General features: G+C 38.7%; 1 protein-coding gene across 3 annotated transcripts in view; it reads left to right on the top strand.

The window, feature by feature from the left end:
• Positions 1-13614, top strand: part of Diaph3 (diaphanous related formin 3) — a 482159-nt gene that overhangs the window by 61404 nt on the left and 407141 nt on the right. For all 3 annotated transcript variants that reach the window (XM_076545449.1, XM_076545448.1, XM_076545447.1), the window contains exon 4: positions 10395-10499. In XM_076545449.1, coding sequence (XP_076401564.1) covers positions 10395-10499 — 105 coding nt within the window. The remainder of the gene's footprint in view (positions 1-10394; positions 10500-13614) is intronic.

Below are 13614 nucleotides of genomic sequence, written 5' to 3'. Positions count from 1 at the left end.
TATTCTTGGTGCTAATGAATTAACTCATAGCTATTTTTTTAGTCAGGTAAATGAATGCCTGTTCTGAGGGTCACAGGACTTTTAATAAAAAGAACCTGCAAAGACCTCTTTGCACTCAACCTGTATTTAATTGCCGTATGCTCCTATCAGCAGTTCTATCAAATAACAGTTTTCTTTACACAGCCATTTTTTTTATATCATAAGCATGCTTTATTTCTTACAACCCAACGTGGGAGAGGTTCTGTGGGAATGCTTTGTCTTTGTCTAATCTGTAAGTTGTCACCCTTTTGCCTCTCAATTGGGTAGAAATCAAAAACTGAAGTAATGGCAGTTTAAGAGTGGTTGAAATAAAATCCAGACACGAGGAGGAAGAGGAGGCAGTAGTGTGTGTGTGTGTGTGTGTGTGTGTGTGTGTGTGTGTGTGTGTAGCAGTCTATCACATTGATTCACGATTTGCTTGTGCCAGGGCATAATAGCGGTGCTCAGCTGTTGACTTGAGAAAGTGAATGGCTTAGAAAACTTGGTGGCAGTTTGCAGTACCAACAGAATGGTCACAGAAGGCGTTTGGAGAGGATGAGTATCACGGTAATGTTTGAATGTGTGACGCCCATCCTCTTGGCAGTCTGCGAGAGAATTCTTGTACATCTGCAAAGACCTCCTTCTCTGTCTCAGTTTTGTCCTGCGGTCAAGTCGGCCTTGGTGTCTGAGGTTAAGTGACTGTTTAATTGTGTAATGTAATTTATGAGGAAATGCCCAGTGTTTATAAAAGTTTCAAAGTAAGTGAATGAGACAGTTTTTGATCAATAGTGGCGCTTTTACCCAAAGGATTATGTAATGGGTGTCTGTTCTAGTGAGTGATTCTGAATATTCTTGATAGTTCTGGCTAGGCATTATTCCCAAGTAAATCACACTTGGGAATCACCTTGAATGCTCATTACACTTCTTGTTTGTTTTACTAGAATTAGAGAATATAAAATAAAAGTATTGCTTAATTGTTTTTTCTTTATTGATGCTTGATATTGACATGAAGACAATTTGGATTTTAGTTTTTAATTGAGATAGTTTACAATGTAAACTACAGTGGTTCTCAACCTTCTTAATGCTGGTACCCTTTAATACAGTTCCTCATGTTGTAGTGATCCCCAACCCGCAGATTGAGAACCACTGGATTACACTGTTCATATAAATTTAAAATTGATAGACAAAAGAAAAAGCTTGTTTATAACTTTATGTGCTAACAGCTGAATATAGTAAAGTAGTAACAAAGTTAATTCTATGTTGTAGATTCTTGCTAGCATTTCCATTCCATTTTATTTCATATTTCATTTTAATGTACATATATCTGAAGGTGTGCCTGTGTATGGGTGCAGGTGTGCATGTGTCTATGTCAGATGTCAGTATGTAGGAGGCATCTATTTTACTGGAGATAGAATTGCTGTCTGGGACCTGGAGTCTTGCTTTTTTCAGGCTGTTGAGCCTCAGGGATCCTCCAGTCTTTGATTTTTCAGTGCTGTGATTCCATGCCCACGACACGATGCCTGGCTTCTCAGGTGGGTGCTGGCGATCTGACTCAGGTCCTCAAGCAGTGTAGCAAGCGCTTCATTGACTGAGTCATCTCTGCAGCTCAGATTCTGGCTGGGGTTTCTCTTTCACTTTTCTATTTATATCTAAACCCAATCTAAACATAAAAGTTATTGTATTGCCAAAGATAGATAGATCTAGTTAGTATTGGAATAAGGCCATGGAGTCTTTTATTTTTCCAGTTTTCATGAAACCTATTTATGGTATTGAAAAATATACCTCAGCATGGAGGTAAACACTAAAAATGACCATTTGATACTGTATGATGTGGAAAAGAAATACAAATGTGCTTAAGAACAGAATTGTATTCTTTTGAAGATATTTGGGTAAAATTATGCTTTTAGCATGCTAAACTTCATAGTCCCAAGACAGATAATTAGGGTGTCCTGTGTACTTCTTCTTAAGATGTTTAACCAGTTTGTAGCTGTAGTGATATGAAACTAATAAACACTTTGTAAGGAAGAATGATTATCTTGGCTTCAACCCCTGAAACAATACACAAGTACTATTGAAATCCAGTGATATCCTTGACTGAAGAATTAGTGTTTGGTTTTGCTGTTGCTGTGTTCATGTTTATCTTCCAGTGTTCTCATTGATTCCTACAAATGTATCGATCAATGATAATAATGTCTTTCCAGTATCCATTTTTGTGACCGTTGCCATGCCTCTGACTAGCAAGTGCTTATTTTGCATTCTGGCAGAAGTTCCTCACCCCTGACCATCTTCAGCTGGCTGCTTGTATGTATTTGCCCAGTGCTCAAATAGTCAATCATTTTAAATTTAATCTGACTCTCCATGGTGTTAACTATCCCACTCAACTTGATGTATGTAAATTTAATGAGTGTGCTGTCTTGTAAAATCTACATTCATGAATGAAAATATTGAGTCTAACATTTGTAATTCAGTTGAAAAAATGCCCACTCTCTGGTTGCCATTCTCTACTCAATTGCTCTTTACTGTCTAAATATGCTCATATATTAAGTTTACATCTTTTTGTTTCTCAGTTTTGCTGAAGATAGTGTCGAAATATTTAGTTTGTGCCAATATTTTATCAGCATGTGATGGAGTTAGTGTGTCTAAAAACAGTAGTAAAAATGGTGAAGTTTTGGCATATAGGACCCTCTGGCCTCATCCAACTGATGGAGGAAGTCTTTGACCTGGTCTCCAGGCTGGGCCTGTCCCGATCCATTCAGTTCCTTTGTAAAAAGTAGGAGGCGTATTTCTTCCCTCGGGTGTACGTAGTACATAGCGCCAGGCAAGTCACTAACTTAGTAACTTTGGGGAGGAGTCTCAGCCTCATTCATCCTGTACAGGTGCTGTTGGACAGTGCTCAGCCACACACTGACCTTGATTGCATGTCACCCAGGTTCTGGGCGCTTCTACTGTGCTCCTTTGCAGGCATGATGAACTTCAGCCTATCTTCTTTATAGCACGGCTTGAAGAGCTGACTTTGTGGTTGAAGCTATTTCACTCTTGTCTGAAGGCACTTGAGAGTCTTCTAGGAGTAGCAGTTGCTTAGTGCTCTAGGCTAGGCCTGCAAATATATCGGCTCCAGCTCCATGTTCCAGAATTTACCCTCATGGCATGATTGTTGTAAACTAGAATTGGAAAATTCTGTATGGGAAGTTTCATTTGTGCGTTTAAAAAGTATCCAGTGAGGACTATCCATTGTGAAATACGCAGCAAATTGCGTTAAAAAAAAAAGAAAAACAACTGATCTGTAAGCTACAAAAGGAAGTCACATGGAGTAAAACAAAAGTGTTCAATATATGGACCTAAAAAATTGGGGAAAGGAATTCATATCCTCTCCTTACCCCTGCAGCATACTCCCCAAAGAACCCTCCCAAATCAGTGAACAACAAAACAAAACATACACAAGCAAACCACCCTGCTCTTCCATCTTACCAACACCTCTTCATTCATTCTAGTGGCACTGGGTGCTGCGATGTGTCACACAGTATACCCTTTTGTTCAATCAGCGCCACCCACAAAATGTTCATTGCAATGAGTCTTGGTTTGGTTCAATTGCTCTGGCATACCATCATTATTGGAGCCTCGCTGGAACTCCTTGAGTCCTGGAGATCCTGTGGTTATCCTACCGTAGGACCATTCCCTTTACACACTCCAGCAGATCATAGATGTGGGAGATGTTAGGGTGGGCCAATTGAAGGCCCAGGATGTGGGTCTGAGTGGTAGCTGAGCTGGTTGGTCTGGGCCACTGGGACCTCATCCTTCAGGCAAGATGTGGGGTCAGCTCTCCTAGGCCCATGCCCTAGGGGCCCGCTCTCCCTTGCAGGTGGTGTGGTGTGGGCCATCAACAAGTGGGAATTCTGATGAATGTAGAAATAATTGATGGAAGAGTTGGTCTGCATGAAGACAAAGTACTGGAGTGGAGATTTCATTGGGAAAAAGGAAAAGGTTTGCAAGCAAGCAACCTTGTAAGATGGAAGGTTGAGGTCAGGGGTAGGAGTGTGGAGCTCGATTTGAAGGAGGGCAGCTTTTAGATGATGAAAAGGACCATCTGTGACCCTGAGGATGGGAGTGAGGAGAGTGAAAGTGAAGTTGGCTGGTGACAAGAAAGCCATTGGCATCCAGGGCCCTCGTGGGTATTGCCAAGGCATGTGCTGCAGGTGTCAGCCTGGGGTGTTAGCAGGATAAGTGTGGGTCATATAGTATTGAACCTCGGGAAATGGACTTTACATGGAGATAAAAGTATGGAAACAAGCACGGCAGACTGGACAGATGAGAGTTCAGGTCCAAGTTGCAGGATTGCAGTCAACTGGAAAAATTCCCCCGAACTTCATCAATAGAGTGATTATCTCAAAAATAAAATGGTGCTTACTAATGTTTAATATGGGGCCCGACTTGGCCATTTATTTCTTATTTAAGATCAAAGAAGTTTGAAGAGTCTTTTGTGGAAAGGTTGCTTGGGGAAGGGGCCACATGCATAGCTCACAGAGCAGACTTGAAGTCAGAAGTAGTAGTAACTGGTAGTAACCTTAGGCCTTGTACTTGGGAAAAGTCTCAAGGGGTGCCTGGCCCCTGAGTTGTGAATGGAGTTTGGTTATCTGTGTTTGAAGTCTTCTCAGTAGCCTTCAGTTTGTCTTTATTTCTTCCTTCCACCCAGCCAGATCACGTACAGTTTGATCATTTTAGAGGATTTAAATATTCTTCTTTTCTTTTGAAAATGAAGGCTGTTCCACACCCCACCACTTTTTCTGAATTGTTCATTAAAATCTGTTATTAAACTACTTTAGAATTACATAAATAGTCACAAGTTCTTATAGGTCCTTCAGGCAGCATTTCCTTGTGCCAGCATCTTATTAAAGATCATGAAATGAACATTGGTAGAGCTGCTAACTAAGCTATAGACTGGATTTCCAGTCACTCCTCTTTCATGTCCATGATCCAGTCACAGTTTGCATCTTGTCCCCATGTCTGTTCCATTCAGTGACAGGTCCCCTTATCTTTTATGACTGACACTTTGAAGAATCCTCCTTATTTTGTAGCATGGTCTCAATTTGAGTTTGTCTGATTTTCTTTCCCCCTATGTCCTTTTCCATAATTAGATTGAGAAATGCTCTGGGAGGATTATCATCGAGTTGATGTATCTTTCCCAATATTTCATTATCAGGGGATATATCATATTGATGTCTGTGGTGGTCTTAGTCTGGGCTATTATGGAAGATGGAGTCTTCAGGGTTTCTCTTGTGTAAAGTTACTATTTTTCGTTTTATTAACAGTAGTTTTATATAGTTGTAGCAAATTACTTATCAGCTTTATGATTATGTCTTCTGTGCAGTTTCTATTCAATACTTTTATCTATAATATATATTTGATGAAATAATACATTGAAGTAAGCTGCCATATTGGGGCTGTAAAAAGACCTGTAGTTATTCATCATTTTTTGCCTTTATTTACAGTGTAGAAAGTATCACATATTAAATTGGAAGGAAGAATCAGTTAATTCATAATGATTTATATTGCTCATTTAGGCAATCTATACAAGTTCTTTTTAATTTTTAGGTATATTAGAAACCTCATTTTAATGAAGGAAATTAATTTTAGATGTCACAGTGGTTCTGGTTGATGCTCCCCACACCCCCCTCTATCTTTCTCCAGGGTGGCCAGTGTGTACCCGAGGTGATAGGGTCCCCCAAATGACTTATTGTTATGTTTTTCAGGTATTTCCCCCCTCCCCCCCACTCCCAGTCCTAATTCCCAGGTCCTGCTGAGTGGATGGTATTGAGGCTGGCTTCTCCAGGTAGTCCCTCCAGACTGGGTTGCAGTTTAGATTGAAGGGGTCCTTCACAGTGGACACCATTTTGTTTCCCTCTTCCCTTCTGGGATTGTCCACATGATCCACTGTATTGACATTCTCTGTCTCTATGCCAGCTCAACTAAGAAGATGGAGACTTGATTATTTTGAGAGAATATGAACTAAGAAATAAGAAAATTGATGTCTTGTTCATTCTGTCTGTCCCAGTCTTACCCTGCTCAGTTTTGTGGATAGTCTTCTGAGAGGCCTAATCTCTCTGGAATTGCAACACTAAATAATAATTTTCTAGTAGAAAATTTTCTATGTGTTTTTTTCGGGGACTTTATTACTTCTCAACGCTGTGTGCTATTGCTTTAGGAGTTTTTCTTGTTAACACTGTTTTCTATAGATAAAAATCTATTTTAAAAGTCTTGCATTACATACTTCCATATGATTATTTATTCTCCATTCCTCCTTGTTTTTTCTTTGCAATGCACTTTCCTTCTGGATATATAGAGAATAATAATTTGTTAGGTGTAGTCGTATGCCTAGGGGTGCTGTATTCTTCCGATGTTCTTCCTCTATCCCCTTCTTCCTTTAACTAAACAGGGCATTGGGATTCTGTCATCTCTAATTTCTCAGGAAGATGACTGCCATACTTAAATAAGAGAGTTGCCATAGTTACCAGAGGAAATCAGTGGGAACTGCCCAACCCTAGTTTAATTGTGCACAAGGTAAGGGTCTCTGGAGACAGCTGAGCCAGTGGGAATACTGATGTCTAGATTGGCACCTGAGAGGGTCTTTATTAAGGGAATTGTCTTAAAGGATTATGGAACCTCATTCCCAGCACAGGCCTTCTATAAGCAGAGAATGAGAAAGGCTAGTGGGTACACAGTGGTTCCCAGTGCAAGGCCCAGTCCCTGAGAACCCGGAGTGTGGAACTAGAGTGCACATGGGACCGACTTCCAGAGCTGGAAGCTGTAGAGCCAAAATCAGGAAAGAAGGGTACCCATTTGATGGAATAAATTCACCTTTCCTTTGCCTTTTGATGTTCTGGGCCCTCAACTGATTGGGTAGTACTTGCTCCATTGGATGAGTGTGAATCTTAAGTCTATTGATTCAAGTGGCCAGTTTATTCAGGAAATGCCCTCCCAGACACTCTATAGTGCTTACCAGCCATCACAACCATTCTTAGCTAGGGACAAATGTCATTTGCAACACCTCTTTGAAAAGAAAGCAGTGGCTTTGTCTTTTTTGTATTCAACTATATTTTGAAATTTTATTTTGATTTCAGCTCAACCAGTAAATTATTGTTTCTTAGTATTCTGTGCCTATTAAGTATTTTAATTTGCTGTTGTAATTTAATACAGATCATAGATGCTTCTAGGTCTCCCTACTTTTTATAGCAATTATTCCCCAACTCCATCTTTCTTCCAGTGTAGTTTTTTTTATGTTTGTCACTTAATATTGTACATAGTCATGAGTTCCAGTGTGAATTCACGACATATATCCACCGTGCAATGATCAAAACAAGGAAATTAACATATCTGTAACCTCAACCATGTATCATTTCTTTGAGTTAGAAACACTTGAATCCTTTTTCATTTTAAAATGTAAATAGATCAGGAGTTGGTCATCCAGCTGTGCTGTAGAATGTTAGAACTTAATATATTTTATACCTCTAACCAGCTCTCTTTCTTCCCTCTATCTTTACGTGGCTCTGGCAATGCACTGTTCTACTATATATGTCCTCGGAGATCAACTCTTTTATCTTCCACTTATGAGTGACAACATACACTACTTGTCTTTTTTTTTTTTTTTTTTTTTGGTTTTTCGAGACAGGGTTTCTCTGTGTAGCTTTGTGCCTCTCCTGGAACTCACTTGGTAGCCCAGGCTGGCCTCGAACTCACAGAGATCCGCCTGCCTCTGCCTCCCGAGTGCTGGGATTAAAGGCGTGAGCCACCACCGCCCGGCTACTACTTGTCTTTTTATGCCTGACTTATTGCCAGTGAAGTTTTCTATAGATAAAAATGAGTTACCTCTATTCATAATTAAGAATTCGGTATAATGCCATAGTGTACCATGTAATGGTGCATTTTAATAGAGTCAGTTGGCCTGACCATTCAAGGAACTCCACAAATATCTTCTTTATTGCTGGTGTGTTCTTTTGTTATCCATGTGCTATAATTATGAAACAAAGCACTATGTTGATAGAACTTGAAAAAGGCAGTGCAACTATATCCTATGATAGTTAATTTCTGGGTTATTTAATGTACCTTAAACCCATGTAATACTACTTATTATGTGAGTTTACATATTACTTTCAGTTTTTTATTTTGTGTCTAATCCCATTGATTAGAGCCTGAGCTTTGATAATTTCTTTCATCATCGTCGTTGTCATTGTCATTGCGCGCGCGCGTGTGTGTGTGTGTGTATGATCTGTGTCTTAGTCAGTGTTCTATTGATATGAAAAGACACCATGACCAAGGCAACTCGTGTAAATGGAAGCATTTGATTGGGGCTTGCTTACAGTTTCAGAGGTTTAGTCTGTTATCATCATGGTGGGGATCTTGGCAGCATATAGTCAGACATGGAGCTAGAGAAGTAGCTGAGAGTTCTACATCCAGATCAGAAGACAGGGAAGAGAGGAAGAGAGAGGGACTCCATGGATTTTTGAAACCTCAAAGCCCACTTACTTCCTCCACCGAGACCACACTTCTAATCCTTTCGAATAGTGCCACTCTCTGGTGACTAAGCATTCAAATCTGTCAGCCAGTGGAGGCCATCCTCATTCAAACCACAGCGTTCTTGTGGAGATCAGAGGACAACTCTATGGCCTCTTTTACACAGGGATGGAATACAGGTCCCCAGGTTTGCACAGCAAGCTCCATTACAAACTTAGCTGTCTTTTAAAGGGGCATCTCTTTACATCAACCTCCTTTTTATGTTCTTTACGATCGACTGAGGAATGTTTCTTTTGTCTTTTTGAGTGATATCAGCCTCCCTGTCACTGCCACAATCAATTGTCTCCAGGAATTCCAAAAATTTACATTTTTTCCATATATACATACATACATATATGTGTGTGCGTATGTGTACATGGATGCATGTGTGGGGAGTGGTAGTCACTTCTCTCCACCATGCGAATCATTGAGCTCAAACTCAGGTTGTCAGGCTTGGCAGCAAGACTGAGCCATCTTGCTGGCCCCCAGATCATAGGTGAGGGAGGGTAAAGCCTATTGAGAAATACTAGCTTAGAGGGGGGAAAGGAAGCAAATTAACTGTTACTTACCCTGACTACTTCTAACTAGGTCAAGAAGGCGCATTGCTAACTACTTCCTCTTGTCAGTCTGTCAAAATGGATGTTCTAAGATCTCAAAATTTCTTACCTCTTTCCCTTTCTTCCTTTCTACAGGGTCTTTCTGTATAGTCTAAGCTGACCTTGATCTCATGATCCTCCTACCTCAACCACCCTAGTGCTCAGCATGCCTGTCCATTGTAAATATTTCTATCGAGATAAAATGAAAGGAATTGTTATTGTAACACGCTAGAATTGTTTTGTGTCAGGTAAATGAATGATCTTCATTGTTTGAAGAAGGAATGTATCATTCTTGGGAGAAATTTCGTTTGCTGGGTTGCATAGGTGATTTGAAGTTCTGATTATTATGTATTCATTTGTAGTAGTTCTAGAATTTATATACATGCAGTTGTTTTACCAATCATTTTACGTGTGCCCTGGGCCTTTGGTCCTGAGGGAATTATTGATGCTGTCCTTCTTCACCAGCCCTTTTGTCTTACCTCAGCCTCCCATCTTTTACCACACAACCTCTTAGACAATTTATGGAATTCATATGCTTATGCGGCTACTTGGATTATTAGTCATAATTAGTCTTATAGCAAAGTATAGGATGCTTAGTCTCTTTGAGAAATTTTAGACTTTTATCTTCTTCCAATTCACAAACTCTTATATTCATTCAGAAATTCAACTTTTATGTTATTTAGATCATTCAGTAAATTAACTACTTAATATTTTTTGATACGGATAGATAGGATTAAAACCATAGACTGTTACAGCATTTTCTTGCATTAGTATTAGGTGTTTGGTATTATGCATGTGCTTGTAGCTATCCTGGAAGGTGGTGGCTTATTTACTTTTTATTTTTGTAGCATGCAGATTATCTCTTTAAAACAGTACAAGATAGCTTCAGGTGCAGCTGTTGTAAAATAAATAAATAAATTGAAATTTTGAATCCTAATGACCTTATGAAAGGCAGAAATCTGCAACTGTCTAATTATCTATAGTGATGTGAATATAATTTTAATAGCCTACTGTGAATTTAAAGCTTTTCTGGTAAGTGTTTTACCTGTTAAATGATCTAGAATGCTTTCTGTCTACCCAGCTCTCCTTCCTTCAGGCAGAACCATGTGGAAATCATTCCAAAACAATTAATGCTGCTTTAGTCACAAATTATTGATTTTTCTGTTTCATAGAGTGTATGTCGAACTGCTGCTCTACTTAGATTCTAAAATCAGACATTTTAATTGTGTTTTCCAGGAAGATATGAATTTAAATGAAGATAAAAAGGCACCATTGCGGGAAAAGGACTTCAGTATCAAAAAAGAAATGGTGATGCAGTACATTAATACTGCTTCTAAGACAGTAAGTAAAGCTGTCAGGTTGAAAAATAATGCTGCAACATGTAGTGTGGAAAACAATGCATTTGTCTAATGAAGTGCTTGAGCTGGTGCAAAACTGCAATCAGAAGGCTTTTGAATGCCTAATTAGAAACAAGTATTATAATAAATTAGCTTCAGATATTTCCCATAGTAGTCTCTAAAAATTTTTTTCGGGGGAGTGGTTTGGTTTTGGGTTGTGCAGTCTCACTGCTAGTGAATTAGGATGGTCATTGATTTCCAGTGTCACTTATACACGGGGATCGTATTTGTACTACAGATCTCTTGGAGACAGATTTTCCTCCACCCATCTAAGTTAGGATTCACAACAATCATTTCCATAGTGTGCATTTTCTTATGGGTAAGATCATCTTGTAATACCTTACAAATGTAAGTATTGAAAAGAACATTGTATCTCCCCATAGTGACCATTTTTCCAGGGAGACCTGAAAAGGAGCAGAAATAATGACAAAGTGTCTAAGAAACTGATTGACCTCCAGAATCTGTTGTATTTACTTCACTGTAAAACAGATGAGCTTCATAGAAGTTGTGAAAAATGGGGATTGGATGAAAAATATAACATGGAAGTGTTCTAATTTGCTTTGTTTTTGCTGTAATAAATCACCATAACCAATGTAGGGTGGAAAGGGTTTTTTCACTTACAAGTTCTAAGGCAGGAACCTGGAGGCCATGGTCCTTGAAGCAGAGACCATGGAGGGATGCTGCTTACTGGCTTGCTCTCCAGGGCTTGCTCAGCCTGCTTTCTTATTCAGCCCAGGCCCAAGTACTCAAGTATGATGTTGCTCACAGTGGATTGGGTCTTCTGCCATCTATTAACAATAAAAAAAAAAAATACCATTCAGACAAGCCCACAGGCCTATCTGATAAAAAGACTTCCTCAAGTAAAGCTCCCTCTTTCCCAAGTGTGTTAAACTGACAGCTGAAAACTGTGACAGGAGGTCAGCCATGAAGTGAAAGGCAATAGAGGGAGATTTTGGCTGAATTTATAATGGGATTAGAAAGAAGTTCCTTATCACACTGGTTTTTACTGGATACTTTAACCTAAGGCAGACTATAAGTTATTTATACCTTATCTCTGTGTATCTGGTAGACAGCCTGTACCTCAGAGCTATTTCTTCTGGAAGAAAGACTCAAGTGATATTTAATTTTTAAACAAATCTCATGTTGTAGCAGTCTCATCCTCATTTATAGAAATCACGATGAGTAGTTTGCCTTTTCTGGCCTGGTGTAGATAGGTTCTGTGTTCAGATGCTATGACATCAATATTAGTGGCTTTGGCCCCTTAAAGATACGTGATTGTCATTTAGGAGTTAGGCTTTTGTTTTTTTATTTTTTGTTTTTTGTTTTTTTTGGTCTTTTGTGCATGGGCATCTTAATTTCCTTCTTTGATTTTCTCTTTTTCTAACTGTAAAATGACAATTCCTGTGTTATACAGGTATTCTATCACCATTAAGTTGTTTGTTCCATTTTTAAAACATTTGACACTGGTGACTACCTCTGTGATATTAGCAGTTGTTTAGTTTTCCTTGTTATTTGCTTATTCTTGCAATTGAAATCATTATAGCACATTATACTATTACATCATATTTATCATAATGAAATATAGAACAGTATCATGTAACACAAACTTACTATGGGTGTTTCCACATTTTTAAAAAGACATTTATTGAATATATGATTACTGGGTGTTAATATTTGTTAGCCAAGATTCTAGACAACAGAGATGGGTTCCAAAGTAACACACTTGTCTTTGTGTGTTAATGGACCCATTTGGCCAACATATAACTTACATACATAGGTAAAACATGTGAAATATAATGTACAAAACCCAAAGCAAGGTAGGTGAATTGTGTCATGTGGAGTAGTTAGGGAAGATGACTGTTAAGAAAATTGAAATCTAACAAGTCTTAATTTATTAGCTACAACCACACAGGATAAGTTGCACAAGTTCCAATGGGCTTAGAAAACCCTGTGTATTAGTGCGTTTTAATCTGGAATTGGAGAAAATAAAGACTTACAAGACAAGATCAACTGTACTTGAACTTTGTAAAGGCAGGTCTCTTTTAGTTTTCATTCACTGATTTACAACTTTAGTCCTCTAATCATTTTGAACCAAGGGGAATTTATTTACAAGAATGAGGTAATTAAATAGTCAGGACTGAAATAGATGAGTTATCTGGAGTGTGAGTGTAGCATTAACTCACTTAATTAGTGTGTAGAATATCATGGCTTTTCCTAGGAGCGGCCTGAATAATTTGACGGTGATTAACATTATGGAAAGTTCAAGCTGACCAACCACTTACTGCTCTGCAAGTAGCGCCCCATTTTACTAGCGCTAGTGTTCACATTTTTGTCCTGCCATTTTATCTAGATTAGTGTCTGCTGAAAAGTTACTGAGAAAGGCAGATCACTATTAGACTCATATTTTATAGGTTGTGGGCCATAGCCATCTGTACAGCACCACCACAGGTCGCTTTACAGAGATCAAGAAATTTATGTCAGGCATATGTTTATTGAGATTTTTGTATTATGAATTTGATTTGAATATTTTTTGTGAGTCAAGTTAAGTATTTTTTGAAACTCATACTCATACCTGCAGTTGATTTAAGAATGGTGTGGGAGGCCCGCAAGTTGGCTCAGTGGATAAAGGTGTTTGCTGCCAAGCCTGATGACCTGAGTTCTAGTTGTCCTTTGATAGCCACACATGCAATGTGGCATACCCATGGACCCCAACTCATCCCCTCTCCACAGACAAATAAATAATATTAAAAAAGTTTTAAAAAAGACAAAACATGCTTCCAAATAATAACCCCAAACGTTCTAACAAGGTTACTTCTTAGAATAGGAGGGGAAAAAAAACCCCATTAAACTTAAGTCATTCACAACACCTTATAAGTTTGAATTTAGGTTGCTAAATAGTTATACTGAATTTTTGCAGTCAAGAATTATTAAAATTTTAATAAACAGGGTCATATTAGGATCTGACAATGGCAGATTGGCTTTTTTTTTTTTTTTTTTTTAACTTACCAGGATGTGGACATGTGGTTCAAGTTGTTCGCTATAGTGTGGTGGGCAAGTTT

The sequence above is a fragment of the Peromyscus maniculatus genome, chromosome 9, assembly GCF_049852395.1.
Source record: "Peromyscus maniculatus bairdii isolate BWxNUB_F1_BW_parent chromosome 9, HU_Pman_BW_mat_3.1, whole genome shotgun sequence".
Classification (NCBI taxonomy): Eukaryota; Metazoa; Chordata; class Mammalia; order Rodentia; family Cricetidae; genus Peromyscus; species Peromyscus maniculatus.
Note: the sequence above shows the minus strand (reverse complement) of the source record. Positions and strands in the feature narration are given on the sequence as shown.